The following is a 22,229-nucleotide window of genomic DNA, read 5'->3' on the forward strand; positions in this document are numbered from 1 at the left end:
GTAATTACAACGTTTTGTGGTTGTAGTAATGGTGGTGGTATGGATGATGATGTGGTGGTGGTTGTAGTTGTATTGATGGTAGGGATGATGATGGTGTGGTGGTAGAAATGGTGATGTGGTAGTACTAGTGGTGGTAGAGATGATGATGTGGTGGTGGTTGTAGTTGTATTGGTAGTAAGGATCATGATGTGGTGAAGATTTTCGTGGTAGTGGTGGTAGGGATGATGATGTAGTAGTAGTGGTAAGGATGATAATGTGGTGGTGGTTGTCGTAGTTGTGGTAAGGATGATGTGGTGGTGGTTGTAGTAGTAGTGATGGGATGATGTGGTGGTGGTGGTTGTATTGGTATTAGGGATGATGATGATGTGGTGGAGGTTGTAGAAGTAGTGGTGGTAGGGATGATGATGTGGTGATGGTTGTAGTAGTAGTGGTGGTAGGGGTGATGATGTGGTAGTGGTAGTAGAGATGATGATATGGTGGTGGTGGTGGTTGTTGTATTGGTATTAGGAATGATGATGATGTGGTGGTGGTGGTGGTTGTTGTATTGGTATTAGGAATGATGATGATGTGGTGGTGGTGGTTGTAGTCCTTAAATCTGACCAAACTATGAGTTAGGTGGACACCTTGTATATTTGAGATATGAGATTACCAATTGACATTATGTGTATAATTTAGTCCAAGATATCTGGAAGATTTGATTTTATCTGACTGTTAACCATCAAGAGGGTACTCGAAGTTTACTGGTGGTATTAGTTTTATTGTTTGATATTGTCATTGTTCCATTTGCTTACACTCGCCATGTTTACTCACATGATTCTAGTTTTACCAAGTCCTTCTTTAGTTGGATACTGTCTTTAATTGGATAAATAAGCTTTAAAAAACTAATTTTAAATGAGCTTTTATATAGCGCAATATTCACTAAATGTGCTCAAAGCGCTTTACAACAGGTCCCTGGTCAACAGCAACATTTAACAATTTAGGATGGGACATAATGCCTGTTAGGCGACATTACATTTTTTTCGGACAGAGACAACGCTGTCATCGGCCAGTTACTCATTTTACACCTGAGTATGGTGAGAGAATGTGAATAAAGAGCCTTCTCCAAGGACTCAACTATGCGCCGAGAGAGGCTCAAACCCAGGACCTTCCGATCCAAAAGTGAGTGTCATACCACAAGACCAAATAGCCGCCACATAGTTTATAGAGTGCAGAGTCTCTGCAAATAGATGCTTGGATTAATTGCCATCAGGGAAGTCGTTAATGAAGATAAGTTCAAGCAAAGGACCTAGAACACCTAACTCTAACCTGGCTTAGTCAAATGTTTGACCTCCACAAATGACTTGTTGAGTTATGTCACTCAGAAATGATTTTTTTTCATTTTCATTGTCTGACCAGTAATTCCAAGGTTCTGGATCTTTACTGATAGTAAAATGATATTTCATCATATACAGATAAATAATTAAACTTACAACATCAGCACAGTAAACTCGTTCAGGCAGTTGAAGACTCAAAATAGGTGTTGCTGAACGGGTATCCCAGAACTGAAAAAAAAAAAAAGAAGCAAAACCAATGATAAAAATCAAAACAATCAAATCATATTGATGGCTTCCGTCACAAACCATTCAAGATCAAGAATAAAATGTTTTCTAGTTTTAAATCAAGGTCACTTTTTATCCAATCATGCATCATATCTAAAAATATTGAGTAAAACTATCAATGAAAATGCTTTATTTTGACATATGTCATGTCAATTTGATCATTACATCCTTGGAAGATTTTTACCAATCTCCTGCATGGTTGGGTTTTACCGAGTTGAATGGTTTGCGAGTGGCAGATGACATACAAACCTTTAAAGTCTTGTCCCAGCTTCCCGTCATGACACAGCTATAAGACTGGGCCTTGATCCAATGCACTGTCTTGATAGGAGCATCATGCTGAAAACAAAGTAAGGATAATGAATAAAATAGGAGAAGATGAGGGAAAGTGACAGTTTAGAGAGCGAGAGAGACTTCATTAAACAAAACTATGATTCAATTGTGTATGAAAACCAGTGTATCCTACTATATCCTCTTCTTCCCAAAATCAATTTTCTATTGATCTTACAGCTGATACCAATTGTAATTATCCCATCATTAAAATTCTCGCATTATTACCATGAAACCTTACAAAGTATTAAAGCTAATTAAAAGCTTTTACAGAAATGCATGCATGACTAATGCATACTCGAGATAGAATATTCTGCTCTATCTTTACTTGTTATATTTTTATTATGATGTGAATACTAATGTCAAATATTTCATCAGCAGATGCCATTAAGTGGAGTCAAAAACTATTTTTAGATACGTATACAATAATTAAAATATTACACGGAATTTTCAAAAACCTTGAAATCATACTAAATGTACACAATTAACTGTGCCAATGTCATCAGTTTCATCAGCCGATGCCATTAAATAGTCAAAAATGTTAAGATAAATTGTGAAAACATCTGGCTGGTATAATAGTCTCAATTAGCATAAAACTTGAAAAATAATGTTTGATAATTTGTGAAGTTCCATAGCACTTTCACAATAATGGATTATGTCCTTTGTTTTTAACCATTGCTTCTCAATTCACCTGACTGCACCCGCTAAGGCTATGGACCAGGTTCAGTGTTTTGAAGCTCATTTAAGGAAGGAGAACACCTTTGGTGGGATTTAGCCAGTATCCCAGAAGTAGAAGAGTAATTAAATTGAAAGTAGTTGTTTACCATTTTTAAAAACTAGGATTGCAATCTGAACTATGTACGATTGATTGAAGTGAGACAATTTTTTTCACTCAAATCTACCTGTAACTTGAAGGATGGCATTTGATTTTTTAAATTCTTTGGTCTTTGAAAGTGCTTTAAGATGAAATTGCCATCGGTATTGATTAAGGTGGTCATACTTCACAAACTTATATGATTTTTAAAAGGAAAAAACAATAATAATAATAATAATAATAATAATAATAATAATAATAATAATAATAATAATAATAATAATAATAATAATAATAATAATAAAGTTATTTATATAGCGCTCAACTTCCACATAAGTACTCAGCGGCGCTTTACAATATTTATTTTCATTCAAACATTGATTCTTTGACAATTTTGAGAATACATGTGAAGAAACAAACACATACACATGCAAACAAACTCAATCACATTCAAACACAAACATACAAATACTTACTTACACCAATATTACTCGCTTACATTAGTAACGTATTCTAACAAAAGACAAAAAAAAAAAAAAAAAAAAGTTCAGTAATACAGTGGAAATTGTAAGTCTGACCTTAAGGTCAAAACTGGAATAAAATAAACTTTACATAAAAATTAGATTTAAGGCGTATTCTGTGAGCAAAACTATTCACAAGCTCTGGAAAAAAGTTCTGTCTTAAGGTGTTTTTTGAAAGACTGACTATCTCTAATTAGTTTAACATCTGGGGCAGTTTTCATGAACGCGGACTAGCGCTTAGTCTCTGACTTTAGTAAATGACTTGAAAAAATCGGATTTCATGTGAGCTGACTAAGCAAGTCTGGGACATAAATCACGGCACCTTCGGACTAAGTTTTAGTCATTTGCAAGACTTCATGATTTAGTCTGAGTCTAGTTACTAGGTGACGTTATAGAGTCAACAAGATAGCAGCTATTTTTAGATTGAGTGCGCTTCACTTCGGAAAGAAAATACGTCGGTTACGAATGACAGAGGCAAAAAGTGTCTTGTTGCCATTGACACTGGCTTAAAAAAACTATAAGATAAGTGTAGATCGTTGAAAGTACACATTTTTATGAGTAAAAACTTTTAAAAACCTGAATTTATCGGCTCGGTCATTGAGAGTGAATGAGAAAGACTCCGAAATTAAATGGTTTGCATCAAAGAACAATAAAATAAATGATTAGAAAGTATAGTGGAGTTATTCTGTTGACATTGCAATTAACTGAAATAATGTGATTAATCAGAACACACTTTATCTTTTGTGTAATTATTTTTTTGGGGTTTTTTTTTGTTCAATCTCTTTGAGTTTCAATCTCTGTGTACAATGTGTCAATGAAACTGCCATTGGCCTAAATATAGAATTGACATTTGATGATGGGCATCATTGCAGTCTATAACAGTCGACAGTCAATATCATGTGTGTCGTTAATTTCCAGTTTGGAAATCTTTTGTGTTGTAAGGATGAAGGCATGTCTATCTTTCCTATCTTCATGTAATAGAGAGGTGATGTTACCTGCACAAAAAAGCCGAATTAGTCACTGTCCTTACAACGCCCACTTCTAGGCAAGTGACTAGCTAGTCCGAGCTAAAAAGCGCTCATGAAATCCGATTTTTTAAAGAAACTTGCTAGACTAGTAGTAAATTACTAAATCTAGTCATCGTTCATGAAAACAGGTCCTGGGGAGAGCGCATTCCACAAGATGGGGCCACTTACGGAAAAAGACTTATTACTAAGGAATAATTTGGTTCTTGGGACATCAAGAATCATCAGATGACCTTAGTGACCGTGTTGGATTATAATGTTGTCTTAGAAGCATTTAATTTTAGTTTATTTTCTAACATCCAAGTCTTAATAGCTAAGCAACAATTTTCAATATTTAATTTCACTGTCTGTTCTTGTCCTGGATGAAAAGCGGAATATAGTTGCGTGTCATCGGTGAAAAGATGGTAGTTAATACGGAATGATCCGATGGTGTACGTCAATGGTGCAGTATAGAGAGAAAACAAGAGTGGTCCAAAAACAGGGGCCTGAGGGACACCACAATGAAGTTGATGGGGTTCTGATATAATTTGTCCATTAGACGAGTCGATTTGAATGGACCATGTTCTCTTGCTCATCAATCTTTGGCTAATCAGTTAAAAAATATATATAATCAATGTTGTAAAACTGCAAATGCTTACATATCAAACTAGGAGCTACAATGTTAAATTGATTCCATAAGGATCAGTGAGTTTGAATTACCTGTGCAATCTGAATGGCCTGATTGCTGTTAAGATCCCACATTTTGGCAGTTTTGTCACAGGATGCTGTAAATACTTTGGTTCCATCCTGCAAATTAAGTCAAAGTACAACCTAGATATAAATTGGTTAAAGTATGAATCCCTATCAGTATAAATTGGTTAAAGTATGAATCCCTCTCAGTTTATCATTCTCTCTCTCTTAAAAAAAAAAAATATATAAATGAACAAATTGAAATCATCACTGTTAACTGACGTAATTTTTTCCAATGCAAACCTTCCATTTTTTGTTTTAGATCAATAAGACTGTATTGGGGTTTGCATCAGTTATTTATTTATTTGTTTATTGTTTTATTAGAGATGAATTCATTAATGAAAACACATGCAACAAATCTGGAAATACTCAAAAATTTCAAATCTACAGAGGCAAAATTTCCTTTGCAAGCAAACTTATCCCATCTGACGGTACACATTAAAAAAATAGAAATCTAAAGACTGATATGAGAATAACATTATTGCAAAGATCAACAGAAACAAGATCTGCTATTACACATATATAATTGGATTTGGAAGTGTCAATCACAGTCATTAAAGACTTTTCTTACATCACTCCAGTCTACATCCAAAATGGGTCCTGTGTGCGTCTGTTGTGCTTTTGGAATTGTTTGTCCGTTTTGCTGAACCTCCCAGCATCTTACCTGTCAAAAAATAACAAAAATATGTATGTAACCATCACCATCAATGACAATGATAAAAATGCCATTAAGGAGAATAAACAAACTACTTCTTAGCAAGAGGAAAATAAAATAAGCAATGATTAAAATAGTCTTTTACAGACCTGAGGCAAAGAAAATTGATCACAGTTCATGCATCATTTAAAAGGAAAATAACAGTAGTTTTCTAACCCCCCCCCCCCCCCCACACACACACACCCCAACATCTTTGTTGACGAATACTCCTGCTATTTGTAAATTAAACCATTACTGGGTGAATAGTTAGGAAAAACTAGCAATAAAAAAAAAGTAGTACTTCAGAGCTATAAGACCCAGGTTTCTATAGCATGAAAAAGTGAAGAAAAAAGACACTGGACAAGGGTCGGTTTAGTCAAAGTTTTAATATAAATAATATCGATCTTTTTGCAACTAAAGCTCATTTCAAATGTTTGCATAAACTAGACAAAGGCATTGAGTTACAAATTGCATGAGAACTGGATTAATACAGGTGATAAAAGTTTGATTTATGGGTGAAGTAACAACAATAGACATTGTGTAGTGGCATGACAACACTTGCCATGTGGTGAAAAGATTTGAAGTCCTGAAGTTAGCGCAAATGTACAAAGCAATTCTTCCTGAATGAAATGCAGTTTGAAATCTGAAAATATCTTTATTAGGTATAAATCTCCATGTATATCAATTCATTAAACTTACATTTTCTACATGTTTTATTTCTCCATATTTCATATCTCGAAAACAGTCAGCACAATATCCAATAAATTTTGTCAGATCACCACACATATTTAAATAGTACAGGGTTTCTTTTGTTTTGTTTTTATTAAAGAAGTCAGTATCCAAGTCAATTTTATAATAAATCAATCTCTCATAATACATACATTGTTGTCCCAGCTTCCAGCAACAAGAAAAGTGGTTGGTAGTGTGCCAGGACTAAACTTGAGGCAACTCACACTGTCGTCTGGAGGGGAGCTTACCTACATATCACAACAAACAACATCATAAATAAATTTCAACTAAACGCAATTAAAATGTCAGTCAAAAAGTAATTGCTGTAAGTATGAGGGAGTAAAGCTGGTGGTCTGATTTCATGCATACACTTAACCATGTATTTTTTACCTTAAAATACATTCTGCAGTATGTACTTGCTCATTGTAAATAGATTTCAAACATCTTGCAAAGTACAGTGAATTCCATAAGTTTAAGCACTCCAGCTACAGGCACAGAGATGCCAACCTAGTCTTTTGAAAACCCATATTTTCAAGACCAAAAACCTGTATTTTAGGACAAAAACCTGTATTCACTGCGCCGTGCAGAAATCGATATCAGCGCGAACAATAGCAAGGCAAATTATCTCAAGAAATGACAGAAAGACACAAAGAAAATAAGTTCTTCTGCATGAAAACACTTTTCGTGTTGTGATCGTAATTTCGTGGATTTTTCACTTCAACCAAATCCCGTATTTTTCATGATAAAACCGTATGCCCGTATTTCAGAGAAAAATCGTACAGAATACGGGAAACCCATACTGGTTTGCATCTCTGCAAGCATGATCTGGACTATAAGCACGCTTGGGGAATGGTATACAATTTTTACTATATAAGCTCCCCCTATGAGCATGTTTATCAAAACGAACTCCACTTATAAGCATGCTCAATATTCTAACCATTTCTTAAAAATTACAACAAAAACTACATTTAAAAAAAAAAAATACCACATTTTTTAAATATAAAAGATTGACAATCATGGTTAACAGAAACCATCAAAATGCTGTGCGAGTGACGTATGGTTCACAACTCACAAACCATTATGTCCTACATTTTGAAACTCAACAAATCTTTTTTTTAATGCAACTGTAATATGAGAATTCAATATAGACAGCTAAAAATCTGAATCCGCTTATAAGCATGCTCCGCTTGATAATCGAGAACCACGCTTATAAACAGAGACCACTGTATTTGTTTTCAATTGCATTTACAGCAATTTAAATATAATAAAAAATATAAACCTTTGAGAATACCAATGTTGTTTTGGTAAAGCACTTGTCTTTAGATTTGAATGTCTCAAGCTCAAATAGTGATAGAGAGACAGGAATTCAATTCAATATTTCTTGAGATACATTGTACATGCAATTACAAGGTGGACTTTAAAATGGACCAAGTTCAAAATACTCCATAATGTTATGGAAAGGAAGTTACAATCAAACTTTTAACTTTGAAAATTGCTTGATATTTTCTTAATTTTCTTTGGTTTAAGTTCATCTTGACTTTACATAGTGGAGTCCATCTGATTAAACTACCTAAATGCAGAGACGCCAACTTTAAATTTGGCTCACAGGAGTTTCAGACACCACTCGTAGGAATGTCAATGCCGAAAGAGGAATTTCCGCACACAAGAAAAAGGAATTGGAATGGTATTGTGTTTACATATTGTATAGTTCTAAATAGATCACTGATAAGAATTATATTATGATACATAAAACACATTGCCAAGTAAAATTCCAAAGTTTCCTTATTTCAAATGAAGTAAAGCGCCAAAACCTAATGGTAGAGATTGTAGTACTGGTGTTAGTGAGGATGATGTGGTGTTGGTGGTTGTAGTAATAATGGTAGTGATGATGAAGATGTGATAGTGGTTGTTGTTAGTGGTAGTGATGATGATGTGATGCTGGTGGTGGTTGTAGTAGTAGTGGTAGTGATGATGATGTGGTGGTGGTGGTTGTGGTAGTAGTGGTAATGACGATGTAGTGGTGGTGGTGGTTGTAGTAGTAGTGGTAATGACGATGTAGTGGTGGTGGTGGTTGTAGTAGTAGAGATCGTGATGATGATGTGGTAGTTGTGGTTATAGTAATAGTGGTAGTGATGATGTGGTGGTGATGGTTGTAGTAGTGGTGGTAGTGATGATGATGTGGTGGTGGTGATTGTAATGGTGATGGTAGTTGTAGTAGTGGTAGTGATGATGATGATGATGATGTGATGGTGGTGGTTGCAGTAGTAGTTATGGTACTGATGATGATGTCGTGGTTGTAGTAGTAGTGGTAGTAATGGTGATGTGGTGGTGGTTACAGTAGTAGTGGTAGTGATGATGGTTGGAAAGGGGGGGGGGGGGGGGGGGTGGTAGCCTTGGAACAAATTGACGGAAGTTGCCCGGAGCCCGGAATTTTTTGTTCCAGACCGGAGTTTTTTTCCGGTGAAACCAGAGTTTTGGCATCACTGTAAATGTTAAGCAAAATTCATGCAGGAATCTATAATTCTCTTATATATATATATATCTTATATATATATATATATATATATATATATATATATATATATATATATATATATATATATATATATTATTATATATATATTCCTATATCTATATACAATTCTACTTCTATAATTTCCATTTTATATGATAAAAAAGAAAGTTCTACTTAATAACAATGTTTTCCCATCCTATCCTTTCGATCTAAAATAAATCAATATCATTTCATTGAGTGATTGAGTTTCACCATAAAATGTTTTTTTTCCCAAAAATCTAATCATTTTTGATAAGCCATGGTGATTTTTTTTTAAAATCCGTGATGAGCCGTTACAACCTCAACCTGGGCTATAAGATGTGGTCATATAAACATCAGGTGTGTCAGTTGTGCTGATTGTTAAGGATAGTAGTTCAAGAAAGAATCATATTCAAGAATTAAGTTTACTTGCCCTTTGGAGCTCATAGGATATAATCAGTTTCAGTTTTTAAAAAATACTTGTGAGCATTTGAACACCAGCAAATTTAATCAACTGTGACATGTTGTTTCAATACAGTATTCTGTTGACGTGAACAAGAAGCCGAAAAATCTCTTTTTTAAGTTATGGTTGTCAACAAAGATATGACATTTCGTTTTTTTGTACAAAAAAAAAGCAAAAAAAGTCAACCAAAGTCTGGTATTTTACCGCTATGAATGCAGTCTTCAACATCTAAATCATCCCAAACATAATACTGTTTTGAGGGGTGACACAAATGACAGATGAATAAAAATCATAATGAATGTCATTCAGAAAAGTGGAGTGGGCACTTGATGTTAATAATAACAAGAAATGAAAAGAGTGGATAAGTGAAGGAAGACAAAGGAGAATAATAACTTTACAATGATGGGAATCAAACCCTGGACACAATCTTCCATCTGGTTGTGAGTGGGGCATTCCACAATTGATGCCATCTACCACTCAAAAAAAGTGGTTTCAAACATCTATCTTCAGTCACTTATCTCTAAATAGGTAAATACGAGGTCAATAAATCAGTACTGGCAAAATTAAACTAGCCAGTCATTATGAAATAAGTTCTTTTCCCAATGCAAAAATGCAACATAGAGATGACCGAGACAGGGTATCGGGTTCAATTCTCATCATAATTCTTATTCTCTATTGCTCTCTGACAAAAATTTGCTCAATTGGACAACATGGGTGATTCCTGTTGACAACAAACATCTTGTTTGATGAATTATCTTTATTCCTTCGTGGAATGCCTGGGCAACGATATATTAAGATGTCATGGCGGAAGGGCATAATTTAATTTAATTGTCCTCAGACACTTGACTACTTCTCTTTCATTTTTTGATATAAGCCAATGTAAGATTTTTATGAGAGAACAAAAATAAAAAATGCAAACCTCAATGTCTTTCATTGGATTTGTGTTTGCTGCTGTAGTTGTAGAACCAAACAAAGAATTTTGTCCAAAGGTGTTCCCTCCTCCGAAGAAACTCATCTTGACCTTACAATCTGTAAATTAAAAATATTTAATAATTTTACTGCTACTTAAGAATTGCAATGACAGCTATGCCAACTATTTCACTTAATTCAGTTCATGATTCTGAAATTCAAATATGAAACCATGTAGCCATAAGAGTAACAAGGCATCTGAGACAGTGGTCTATACACAGACCTGCCAACCTTCTCAAAATGAAAAGTGTATTCTATGACCCTAAAAACTGTATTTTTTAGCAAAAAAGTGTATTTTGACTGCACGCATGGAAAAAAGTGTGCACTATACAAAAATTTATATAAAAGCTAACATCAAACCCAAATTAAAATAAACTCGGATCTTCATCATTGAAACATTCATTTGCAGCAATCTCTAGTAATTACAATCATTGGTTTATCAAGAAACTAAAACTTAATGACCAGTTTAAATTAATATAAGGCTCGGAAATTGCAATATCTTAGGAAATTGCTTTCGAAACACTCAAAGAAATGACCAAACATGTTGGTATTGATGTTAATGTCAGTGGAAGAAGTGGTGGTTGTTGTAGCGATGGTACTCTAGTGGTGGTGGTGATGATGATGATGAAGCTGTGGTGGCAGTGGTAAAGAAGTGATGTGGTGATGATTGTGGCAGTGACAATGCTGTGATGGTGGTTGTAGAAGTGGTGATGCCATGATGGTGATGGTAAGATATGATGATGAGGGGATGATGATGTTGATGTACTAAATGAAGTTGTGATGGTGACATCTGCCAGCCCAGTACATCAGTTATGAATAAGTTTTGAGATAAAATATTTGGGAGAGTGGTCTTTCAATTCAATAGATGACACTTTGCAGCATTGGCGAGATATTTTCCATATGTTATCTCATGATTCATCTCTCTCACTCTCTCTCTCTTTTTTTTTTTTTTTTTTTTGGAGCATTCACTACTACTACTACTCCTCCTACTACTACAACTATTACAACTACCACTACTAATTCTACTACTACAAATACTACACACTTTTGGTCAAATGATGGGAAATTCACAAGTATGTAATAGTAATATGCAAAGACAAGTTAAATACTTCTAAACTGGTTCTAGAGAATACATTTTGAACCAAATAGTGTTCCTAAGCTGCCCACTTTGTAATTAAAAAAATAAATAATCAAGACTCGTACAAAACAAAGAAGAAAAAATATCATTATAAATTTTATAAACAAAATAGTGTAATTTTAATTATTATAAAGGCAGATAATCCATTTATGTTTGAGCTAATTAGCAATACAGTTTTTAATTGAAGTCTTCATTTCAAAGACGTTAGTTCAATTTTCACTTAAACTTTTCTATCTAATAAGTGTCAAAAGCTTAAATGTGATCTGAGACCATTTAAAGTATATAATAAGTTTAAATGCATAATTCTATGTAAATCCTCGAAAAGGTATGAGAAAAATATAGGTGAAAACCGTCATCATATAACTAACTGAAAAGATAACAATTATACTAAATGTGATGCATCATTCAGAAACACGGTCAACAGTTGATGTAGATGTATGCAGAGACGCCAACTTTAAATTTGGCTCACAGGAGTTTCAGACACCACTCGTAGGAATTTCAATGCCGAAAGAGGAATTTCAGCACAAAAGAAAAGGGAATTCGAATGGTATTGTGTTTACATATTGTATAGTTCTAAATAGATAACTGATTAGAATTATATTATGATACATAAACACATTGCTAAATACAGTCCCAAAGTTTCCTTATTTCAAATAAAGTAAAGTGCCAAAACCTAATGGTAGAGATTGTAGTACTGGTGGTAGTGAGGATGATGTGGTGTTGGTGGTTGTAGTAATAATGGTAGTGATGATGAAGATGTGATAGTGGTTGTTAGTGGTAGTGATGATGATATGGTGGTGGTGGTGGTGGTTGAAGTAGTAGTTGTAGTGATGATGATGTGGTGGTGGTATAGTGGTTGTAGTAGTTGTGGTCGTGATGATAATGATGTGATAATGTGGTGGTGGTTGCAGTAGTGGTGGTGGTTGTAGTAGTAGTAGTGGCAATGATGATGTGGTAGTGGTTGTTGTGGTAGTGATGATGTGGTGGTGGTGGTTGTAGTAGTACTAGTCGTGATGATGATGTGGTGCTGGTGGTTGTATTAGTAGTGGTAGTGATGATGATGTTGTAGTAGTTGTTGTAGTAGTAGTAGTAGTAGTAGTAGTAGTAGTAGTAGTAGTAGTAGTAGTAGTAGTAGTAGTAGTAGTAGTAGTAGTAGTAGTAGTAGTGGTAGTAGTAGTACCAGTAGTACTAGTAGTAGTACTAGTAGTACTAGTGGTAGTACTAGGAGTACTAGTAGTAGTAGTAGTAGTAGTAGTAGTAGTAGTAGTAGTAGTAGTAGTAGTAGTAGTAGTAGTAGTAATAGTAGGAGTAGTGATGACGATGTGGTTGTGGTGGTTGTAGTAGTAGTGGTAGAGATGATGTGGTGGTGGTGGTGTTGTAGTAGCAGTGGTAGTGATGATGATGTGGTGGTGGTTGTAGTAGTAGTGGTGGGAGTGATGAAGGTGAGGTGGTGGTGGTGCTTGCAGTAGTAGTGGTAGGGATGATGATGTGGTGGTGGTTGTAGTAGTGGTGGTAGTGATGATGATGGTGGTTGTAGTAGTGGTGGTCGTGATGATGATGTGGTGGTGGTTGTAGTAGTGGTGGAGTGATGATGATGTGGTGGTGATGGTGGTTGTAGTACAAATGGTAGTGATGATGATGTTGTAGTGGTGGTTGTAGTAGTAGTGGTAGTGATGATGATGTGGTGGTGGTGGTTGTAGTAGCAGTGGTAATGATGATGTGTAGGTGGTGGTGGTATTGTAGTACTAGTGGTAGTTGCAGTGATGATGATGTGGTGGTGGTTGCAGTAGTAGTGGTAGTGATGATGTGGTGGTGGTGGTGGTTGTAGTAGTAGCAGTAATGATGATGTGGTTGTGGTGGTTGTAGTAGTAGTGGTAGTAATGATGTGATGGAGGTGGTTGTAGTAGTAGTGGTAATGATGATGTGGTGGTGGTGGTTGTAGTAGTAGTGGTAGTGATGATGATGTGGTGATGGTTGTAGTAGTAGAGGTCGTGATGATGATGTAGTAGTGGTGGCTGTAGTAGTGGTAGTGATGATGATGTGGTGGTGGTTGTAGTAGTATTAGTGGTAGTGCACTGCGTGGCATTTTCCCCTCTGAGCGTTATTTCAGTGCTAGGTCAACCTGACCCCATTAGTGGGGTCAGCCCATGGGTGGAACAGGTAGCGGTCAGTAGGAATCTGTGATGCCGCTGATGGTAATTAATTGTTGCAATATTTTATGGTATTGCTCAGTTGCTAACACAAATATGAAAATTGTTCTCTCACCACAAGCAAAGCAAAGGTTTCTTTCATCAAATGCCATGGTTGATAATAATTTATCCTCTTAAGGCTGCTCATAAGAGAGGTGTCAATTTAGTGGTTTTTGAGCTATCAATGAAATTAATATGTTGTAATTTGCATATCAATAATTTAATTCCCAGCGGCAGAAAATGATTGAAACAAGCATCATTATAAAGTAAAAATGATGATTTTGACACATGCCAAGTTTTGTTGTCCGGGCAGTAAAACCTTAAAAGATATGAATTTTTTATTGTAAATTTCTTATTTGGCATGACTTGGTGAGATCCTTATTTTCTCTCCCATAGTACTCCATGCCATGAATTATGTCCAAATATGAATTATGTCCAAATATCAGTTTAGGAATAAAATATAAACCATTAAACGAAAATAATACTAATATTATTTTTTAAGCATTTAACTGATTTAAATATTATGAGTTTTGGGCACATTTGAAAGTCAACTTTTTAATGGCTTGATAACTTTTTTCTATACTTAAATCCCTTACGATTCAAGTCAAAATTATAGTTTGAAAATGTATACGGTACTGCTTTTGTGTGGTTGTCTCAGGAAATGCCGACTTTATAGTGTCATATAGGTGTCAATGTTTAGGGTATTCTTGCATGTTGAATAATATAATGTAAGTACAAGTTCTCCTTTTGTGCACAAGTGAATGTGTTAACTTTTTATAGACTGAAGCGTCCAGATATATATGGCAGTGATTTCCCAAAAATTAAATGATCTTGCTGTGGTATGCCTGTAGTGTTATACTGATTTGACTCTGGTTGTTATTCAATTGTTTTATCTCTAAATTTGACTGACTGGAGTTCATTGGTATATCAGATGACTTTATAAGACAATGACTAAATGTGTATTCTTGGAGGAAAGGAGATGATTCTATATAAACTATATGGACAGTGTGTTCGTTTTTAATGTAGTTGGTCAATAAGGAGAAAAAGGTTACTACTTGGAATAAACTATATGCCCTCATACTTTTGAATCCTCTTTTGTCCACATACTATGTCCGTCTGTTTGAGCAAATCATTTAATTTAACAGTACCAGTGCTTAGTGTTAGTTGTAATTGATGATTGATACTGCAATATTTGTAGCATGTCCAGTAACCTTTTTGGGTGATTGATTTTTTCTTGTAAAGAAGTCATACTTTATAGGCAGATTGATAGTAAATTGAGATATTGACATCATACACAATATTAGTTTTTAGTCTTTACTGGTCAATAAAATATTATCTTTCTGAGTTATTTTACCACAATCATATCAATTTACTGTTATGATCAACACAACTGTTTGAGAGGAACGGAATTGGTAAAAACAATATACAGAACTTAAAAAACCATGAATAAATCAAGAAAATCAACTGCTAATATGATAATATTGCACAGAAACATAGATGCATATATGTACTTTTGATATTTATTAAAATTCTTGAGATACTGCCGCTGAGTTTTGAATAACAAATTTTTTATTTAAGTGCACCATAATTTACAAGCACTTAAAATTAGATCAACAATTTGTGATTCAAAGAAAACTATTAACCACAAGAATGTCAAATTTTCACTGATGTTTAGAAAGACAACTGATTTTTCAAATCAAAATAATGAAGTGAAAGAGTCTGTTATTGTTTTCCCGCTATACAGACATATTATAAGACCATAAATATCCATAATTGCCCCCATTGGACACGGCACTGCCTGATACCAGTTGAACTCCAATGACCTCATGCAGGTAGCGAGCAGGAAGGGTTATTGGTCCCTTGGGAGTTCCAACTGAAATAGCGCTGATTCCACGCAGTGAGTGATGATGATGTGGTGGTGGTGGTTGTAGTAGTAGTGGTAATGATAATGTGGTGGTGGTGGTGGTGGTGGTGATGGTGGTATTGCAGTAGTAGTGGTAGTGATGATATGGTGGTGGTGATTGCAATAGTAGTGGTAGTGATGATGTGTTGGTGGTGGTTGTAGTAGTAGCAGTAATGATGATGTGGTTGTGGTGGTTGTAGTAGTAGTGGTAGTAATGATGTGATGGTGGTAGTTGTAGTAGTAGTGGTAATGATGATGTGGTGGTGGTGGTTGTAGTAGTAGTGGTAATGACGATGAAGTGGTGGTGGTGGTGGTTGTAGTAGTAGAGGTCGTGATGATGCTGTGGTAGTTGTGGTTGTAGTAGTGGTGGTAGAGATGATGATGTTGTGGTGGTTGTGGTAGTAGTGGTAGTGATGATGATGTGGCGGTGGTGGTGTAGTAGTAGTGGTAGTGATGATGATGTGGCGGTGGTGGTGTAGTAGTAGTGGTGATGATGTGGTGGTGGTGGTTGTATTAGTAGTGGTAGTGATGATGATGTGTTGGTTGTAGTAGTTGTGGTAGTACTGATGGTGTGTGGTGGTGGTTGTAGTAGTAGTGGTAGTGATGATGGTTGTAATACTAGTGGCAATGATGATGATGTGGTAGTTGGAAAGGGGGGGGGGGGGTATCCTTGGAACAAATTGGTGGTGGTGATTGTAATGGTGATGGTAGTTTGATAGTGGTAGTGATGATGATGATGTGGTGGTTGTGGTTGCAGTAGTAGTTGTGGTACTGATGATGATGTGTTGGTTGTAGTAGTAGTAGTGGTAGTACTGATGATGTGGTGGTTGTAGTAGTAGTGGTAGTGATGATGGTTGTAATACTAGTGGCAATGATGAAGATATGGTAGATGGAAAGGAATTTTTTGCTCCAGACGGGAGTTTTATCCGGTGAAACCCGGAGTTTTGGCATCACTGCATTATGTCATTGCATCAATGTATGAACATCAACATCATTCAAATCCAGGAACTTCTGGCCTGACCCAACCCCATACTCAAAGAAGCTGTACGGCAGTGAGGACGACCTCAGGACCACTGTGGGCTTCATTCACCAGACCGGACTGACCATGTGACGTGACGGGAACGAAGAAGAAGAAGAAGAAGAAATCCAATATTAAACAAACAAAAAAATCGTACTAAATCCTTTGGAATCGTATCCACGTAATTGGGTCAAAAAATCGTACTAAAATACGCAAAATCCTACAGGTTGGCAGGTCTGGTATAATACACAGTGGTCAGTAAAGACTAACTGGTTGTTAATGATGAAGCAATTGGCATCTCTTTTAATTGGAAACTGTATTTGGACTTAACTTGGTTAAATTAGCCCTAAGTAATAACAATTTCGAGAGGATGTACAAGGGAAAACAATATCTATAAAAATAAATCAAATAAACTCTCTCTAAAACATAGAGATGGGAAATTACCCTGACTGTTAATCATTGATGATAATGGCAGTTTGTTAAAAAGGAGGAAAATGAATAGGCCCATCGGGCAAACTCAAGCCGAACTGAAAAAATTACTATTACAGACCTGCCTATTGTTACGAAAAATTAGTAATGTTACGAATTTTCCATGAAAATCGACCCCTGTTACGAATTTACGAATTTTTATCAGTTTGTTACGAATTTACCGTGATTTGCGAAATAATAATTTCATGAAAAAATGTGATTTGAAAAAAGTACGATTTACTACACTAGGTCCTTGCAAAAGGGCAGTGTAGAGGGACAATAGATTTCTGGATTTGTGTACATAGTGTAAATAGTATATTAATTTGATGTGTGTAGTAGCCTATATAAACAATATAAACACCTCCTTGTCCTCACCGTCAACTTGTGCATTGTTGATTCTACCTACGCTTCTACAGCCGACATTGTTGCGGGAAGTTCCGTTTTTAGTACGCTTCGGGGTGTTACTAATTTTTTTCACTATGTTACTGAGAATAGGATTCAGTAGTCTGATGTCACGCCGCCAGGCAACGACGGCCATCTTGGTTCTAAACAAAGAAAATCATTACTTTTTATTCTTCATGCTGGCTACAACTTTTCATTCCCTTTTCATATGCCTTTTGATCAGAATGTGTAAAAGTCAAAACATGATCAAATTTATGTGGTTTTTTTCCTTTGGATACGCTTTTTATGCTCGCCAGAGAAATATTTCATACGGGCGGCCGCCAACGTTCCGATAGTTTAGAGCCAGTGTTGCTAAGTTACCATGCGTCATTAGGAAGGAAGTGACGGTACAACTATTGAATCCTATTACAAAATTATGGCCCTCTTGTTACGAATTTTGGAAATTTCAGGTAGGCAGGTCTACTATTATACAATATGATAGTTACTAAACATTATATAATATACTTCTTTTGTAAATATTTAATGAATTGTCCTTTCCAGAAAATCATTTTAAAGGCTCACAATATTAATCATACCGCTATCTACATCAAGAGATGAAAAGGCTAGAAATTTATTTTTTTTCACTTTACAAAACACACTACAATACCTTTGTGACTGCAACCTAGTGGTTATGCAGTTTATAAATTAGACTCATGAATAGCTAACAACTTGCAAAACAGAGTCTATCTAAACAAAGGAAAAAGAATATATTTAAAATAATTTGAACAATTGCTTCTCAAGTCATCAACCTTCCTTATTGTAATATTTTACCTATCATTCTATGGCAAGATGGCTTCTAAAAACATAACATGAAGATAGATAAGTGGTTGAGAGAGAAATAAGGGTCAAAGAGACAGAGAGAGAGAGAGAGAGAGAGAGAGAGAGAGAGAGAGAGAGAGAGAGAGAGAGAGAGAGAGAGAGAGAGAGAGAGGAGAGGGAGAGAGAGAGAGAGAGAGAGAGAGAGAGAGAGAGAGAGAGAGAGAGAGAGAGAGAGAGAGAGAGAGAGAGAGAGAGAGAGATAGGATATGAATTGATTTCCTATTTTTTTCTTTCCAATCCCTACCAACATCTGTTCATCTAAGGACACCACTGGCCTTGTGTCATTTTTGACATTTGGTGTCACCCTGTCTCGGTTGACGTCATAAAAATGCAAGTGTAACCAAAATACATGCAAATGAGCACAGGTGTCAAAATTTGACACAAGACTAGATGGTGATTTTTTCATCGTCCTGCCGTGGAGCCACAAGTTATAGAAAAAGGTTTGACGTTCTCAAAGAAAATCCCAAATGCCCGGAATTCCGTGGATCCACGGAAGATTACCATCATTGCTGTTAATAAGTGTAAAAGACCATTTTTTTGGTCCTACTCCACCATTGTTATTGAAGGGAAGTGAAAGCTAGTTTGGAGCGATATTGAGTATTGGGTACTAGTAAAAAAAAAAATAATAAAAAAATAAACAGTACCGATTTGCCTAACCGAGTCAATTTGTAAATAAAAACAGCAAGTGGAGAGGAGGGGGGGGGGTGGGGGGGGGAGTAGTGGGTGGGGGTTAAACCATTGAAATTGTTTGCAACACTTGTAAAAACAAAGTGGTAGCAGGTGCGACTTCCTTTAAACATTCTTTCAAAAGTCACGTTGGTACAACATCAAGTTTGCACTGTTTATTTGGGGCTTTCTTAATTAATCCACTGACCTCTTCTATTGAAGCAGACCAGAAATTGGACGATGGGCATGATATAAGTGGTATACTATCTTCATATTCAAAGATGTTGACTGTGTTGTCAAGATTGGATCGAATGGTAGAAATTTTATTACTGAAGTAATCATTGAAGCGCTCTGCCAGTTCTGATTTGTTTTGGTGTTATGGTAGTAAGTTTTTCATACTATCAACTTTCATCAAATCGTTCAGGACATTAAAAAGCTTCTTACTGTTGCCTTTACTATCTTCCACCTTGTCTCTAATAGATTTTCGTTTGGTTTCGATTATCAGAGTGTTAGTTGCAGTTCGTGCTTGTTTATATAACTCTCTATGTATTGTGAGTCTTGTTTTCCGCCATGTTTCTTCGCTTCCCGTCTCATCTGCTTTGACAACCGAATTTCCTCCGAGAACCATGATGTGTCAGATCTTATGGTGATTAATTTGGTTGACAATGGAGCATGGTGATCAAGAAGTTTAGACATAATTTCATTAAAAATAGAAACTTTTTCATCTGCTGTGTATGCACGTTCAACATTGGTGGTATGACCTGATGTAATAAGGTCATTTTTAAATTTCTCAATATCTAATGATTTATATTTTCGATATGTTACTTTCTTTTTTGTGGGTTTAGGTTTATCCAAATTCAATTCAAATAAAACAGATTGATGGTCTGACATGTGGTTACTTTGTACGTTGGTGTTATTCAACAAAGTGTTATCACAGACCTGCCAACCTTCCCAGGATAAAAAGTGTATTCTATGACCCTAAAAAGTGTATTTTTTAGCATAAAAGTGTATTTTGTCCGCATGTGTGGAAAAAAGTTTGCACGATACAAAAATTTGTATAAAAGCTAAGATCAAACCCAAATACAAATAAACTGATCTTCATCATTCAAACACTCAATCATAGCAATCTCTACTAATTATAAAATTATTGGTTTATCGAGAAACTAAAACTTGATGGCCATTACAAATTAATGTAAGGCTCAGAAATTGCTATTGCTTTCGAAACACTAAAAAAAATGGCCAAAAGACCCCAAACATGTTGGTTGTATATATGCTAGTGTCTGTGGAAGAGGTGGTGGTGCTCTGGTGGTGTTGGTGATGATGATAAAGCTGTTGTGGTGGTGGTTGTGGCAGATGATGTGGTGATGATGATGCTGATGTACCAATTGAAGTTGTTATGGTGATATACATCTGCCAGCCCAGTAAACCAGTTGTGAGTCTTGAGATAAAATATGTGGGAGAGTGGTCTTCAATTCAAAAGATGACATTTTGCAAAACAGTGACAAAATAATTTCCATTATGTTTACTAATGATCTCTCTCTTTTCTCTTTAATTATTTTTTATTAATTATTTTTTTTGAGCATTTACTCCTCCTACTACTACAATTCCTACAACAACCACAACTAGTATTAGTATTACTACTACTTCTACTACTACCACTAATAATACTAATAATACATTGGCGCTGGCTTCCGGCGACAACAGACGTGTTGTGAATGTTTACCTATTTTCTACACATATTTTCATTCATTTATCATTCAATCGTCGGAATTTACGCCTAATTTTTATTCAAAATGGATGTGAAGTATATATTGTTCCTGATTTTTATAATTATTAGTATATTTATAAGCATAAATGGTGTTTTAGCCTGTAATTTTGCTGCCAAAAGCCTATCGATAACTTATACTCCAGAGACTCTCCGATCCCTCCAACCCCCACTATTGACAAATCGTTTATTAAAGTAAGAAAGAGGGGGAGAAAAGGAGGAATAAAAACAAAATTTAACAGACGGCCTTTTCGTCCATTTTTACCCTGTGTAGTGACAGGTAATGTAAGATCACTGAAAAATAAAATTGATGAACTGTGTCGTTTTAATAGTGACTATCGTCAAGCCTCCATAATAGCGTTAACAGAGACTTGGCTATCTCCTCACATACCATCATCATGTTTTGATATTGAACAATATTCACTATTTCGAGGAGATCGGACTAATGTAAATAAACGAACTGGGGGTGGGGTGTGCACATATATTAACAACAAATGGTCCACCCCAATAACTCTCAGATAATGAAAATGTATTGTGACGATTATATTGAATTTATTACTGTTTCGTCACGACCATATTATCTACCCCGGGAATATACTCACGTCATCATCATCAACGTCTACATTCCATCATCATCAGACAACAACACAGCGAAAAATATTTTGAGGAAAGAAATACAGGACATTCAAATTAAGTCACCCGATGCCGTATTGATGGTCACTGGCGATTTTAACCAATGTAACGATTTTACTCTCCCGGGACTTCATCAATACGTGGACTGCGAGACAAGGGACAAAAAAACATTAGATTTATTCCTGTGTAATATTAAAAATAGTTATAAATGTTTACCCCGTGCCCCATTAGGTTTATCTGACCACTGCATGCTCTTGCTACTCCCCACCTACCGCCCTGTTTTTAAACGTGTAAAACCAGTAAAGAAAAGTGTACAGATCTGGAACGGAAGTGTGTGTGAAGATTTGCGTGGTTGTTTTGAATGCACTGACTGGAATGTTTTTATCGAATCATGTGATAGTGTGGATGAGCAGAATGACTGTGTGAGTGAGTATTTAAAATTCTGTGAACAGCTAGTGTCTTGTAAAAAAGAAATAAAATATTATCCTAACAACAAGCCTTGGATAACAAAAGATCTAAAACTTTTATTGAACCAAAAGAAAACTCTCTTTACTAGTGGAAACAAAAAAGATCTGAAAACAAAACAAAAAGAGATAAAGAGGGTAATATCTAGTTGTAGAGACAAGTACAAAAATAAAATTGAAAAATGCTTTTCTTCTGGGGATATACAGGACACGTGGCGGGGGCTTAAAACTGCTGTTAACTATAATCCAAAGCCCACGATTATATCAGAAGACATCGAAATTGAAACTTTAAATAAATTTTATTCACGTTTCGACACAGCAAA

The 22,229-nt window shown here is 35.6% G+C and overlaps 1 protein-coding gene across 1 annotated transcript in view; it reads right to left on the reverse strand.

Annotated features, from left to right (window-relative positions):
- LOC144958663 (mRNA export factor-like) overlaps nucleotides 1-22,229 on the reverse strand; it is a 34,419-nt gene that overhangs the window by 3,934 nt on the left and 8,256 nt on the right. Inside the window, exons 2-7 of the mRNA XM_078890786.1 lie at nucleotides 10,353-10,462; nucleotides 6,590-6,685; nucleotides 5,586-5,678; nucleotides 4,985-5,071; nucleotides 1,848-1,934; nucleotides 1,470-1,541 (exon numbers count right to left, since the gene is read on the reverse strand). Of these exons, the coding sequence (XP_078746912.1) occupies nucleotides 1,470-1,541; nucleotides 1,848-1,934; nucleotides 4,985-5,071; nucleotides 5,586-5,678; nucleotides 6,590-6,685; nucleotides 10,353-10,448 (531 nt within the window). The 5' untranslated portion in view covers nucleotides 10,449-10,462. The remainder of the gene's footprint in view (nucleotides 1-1,469; nucleotides 1,542-1,847; nucleotides 1,935-4,984; nucleotides 5,072-5,585; nucleotides 5,679-6,589; nucleotides 6,686-10,352; nucleotides 10,463-22,229) is intronic.

The sequence above is a fragment of the Berghia stephanieae genome, chromosome 1, assembly GCF_034508935.2.
Source record: "Berghia stephanieae isolate SIO BIC M18660-M18661 chromosome 1, UCSD_Bste_1.3, whole genome shotgun sequence".
Taxonomy (NCBI): domain Eukaryota; kingdom Metazoa; phylum Mollusca; class Gastropoda; order Nudibranchia; family Aeolidiidae; genus Berghia; species Berghia stephanieae.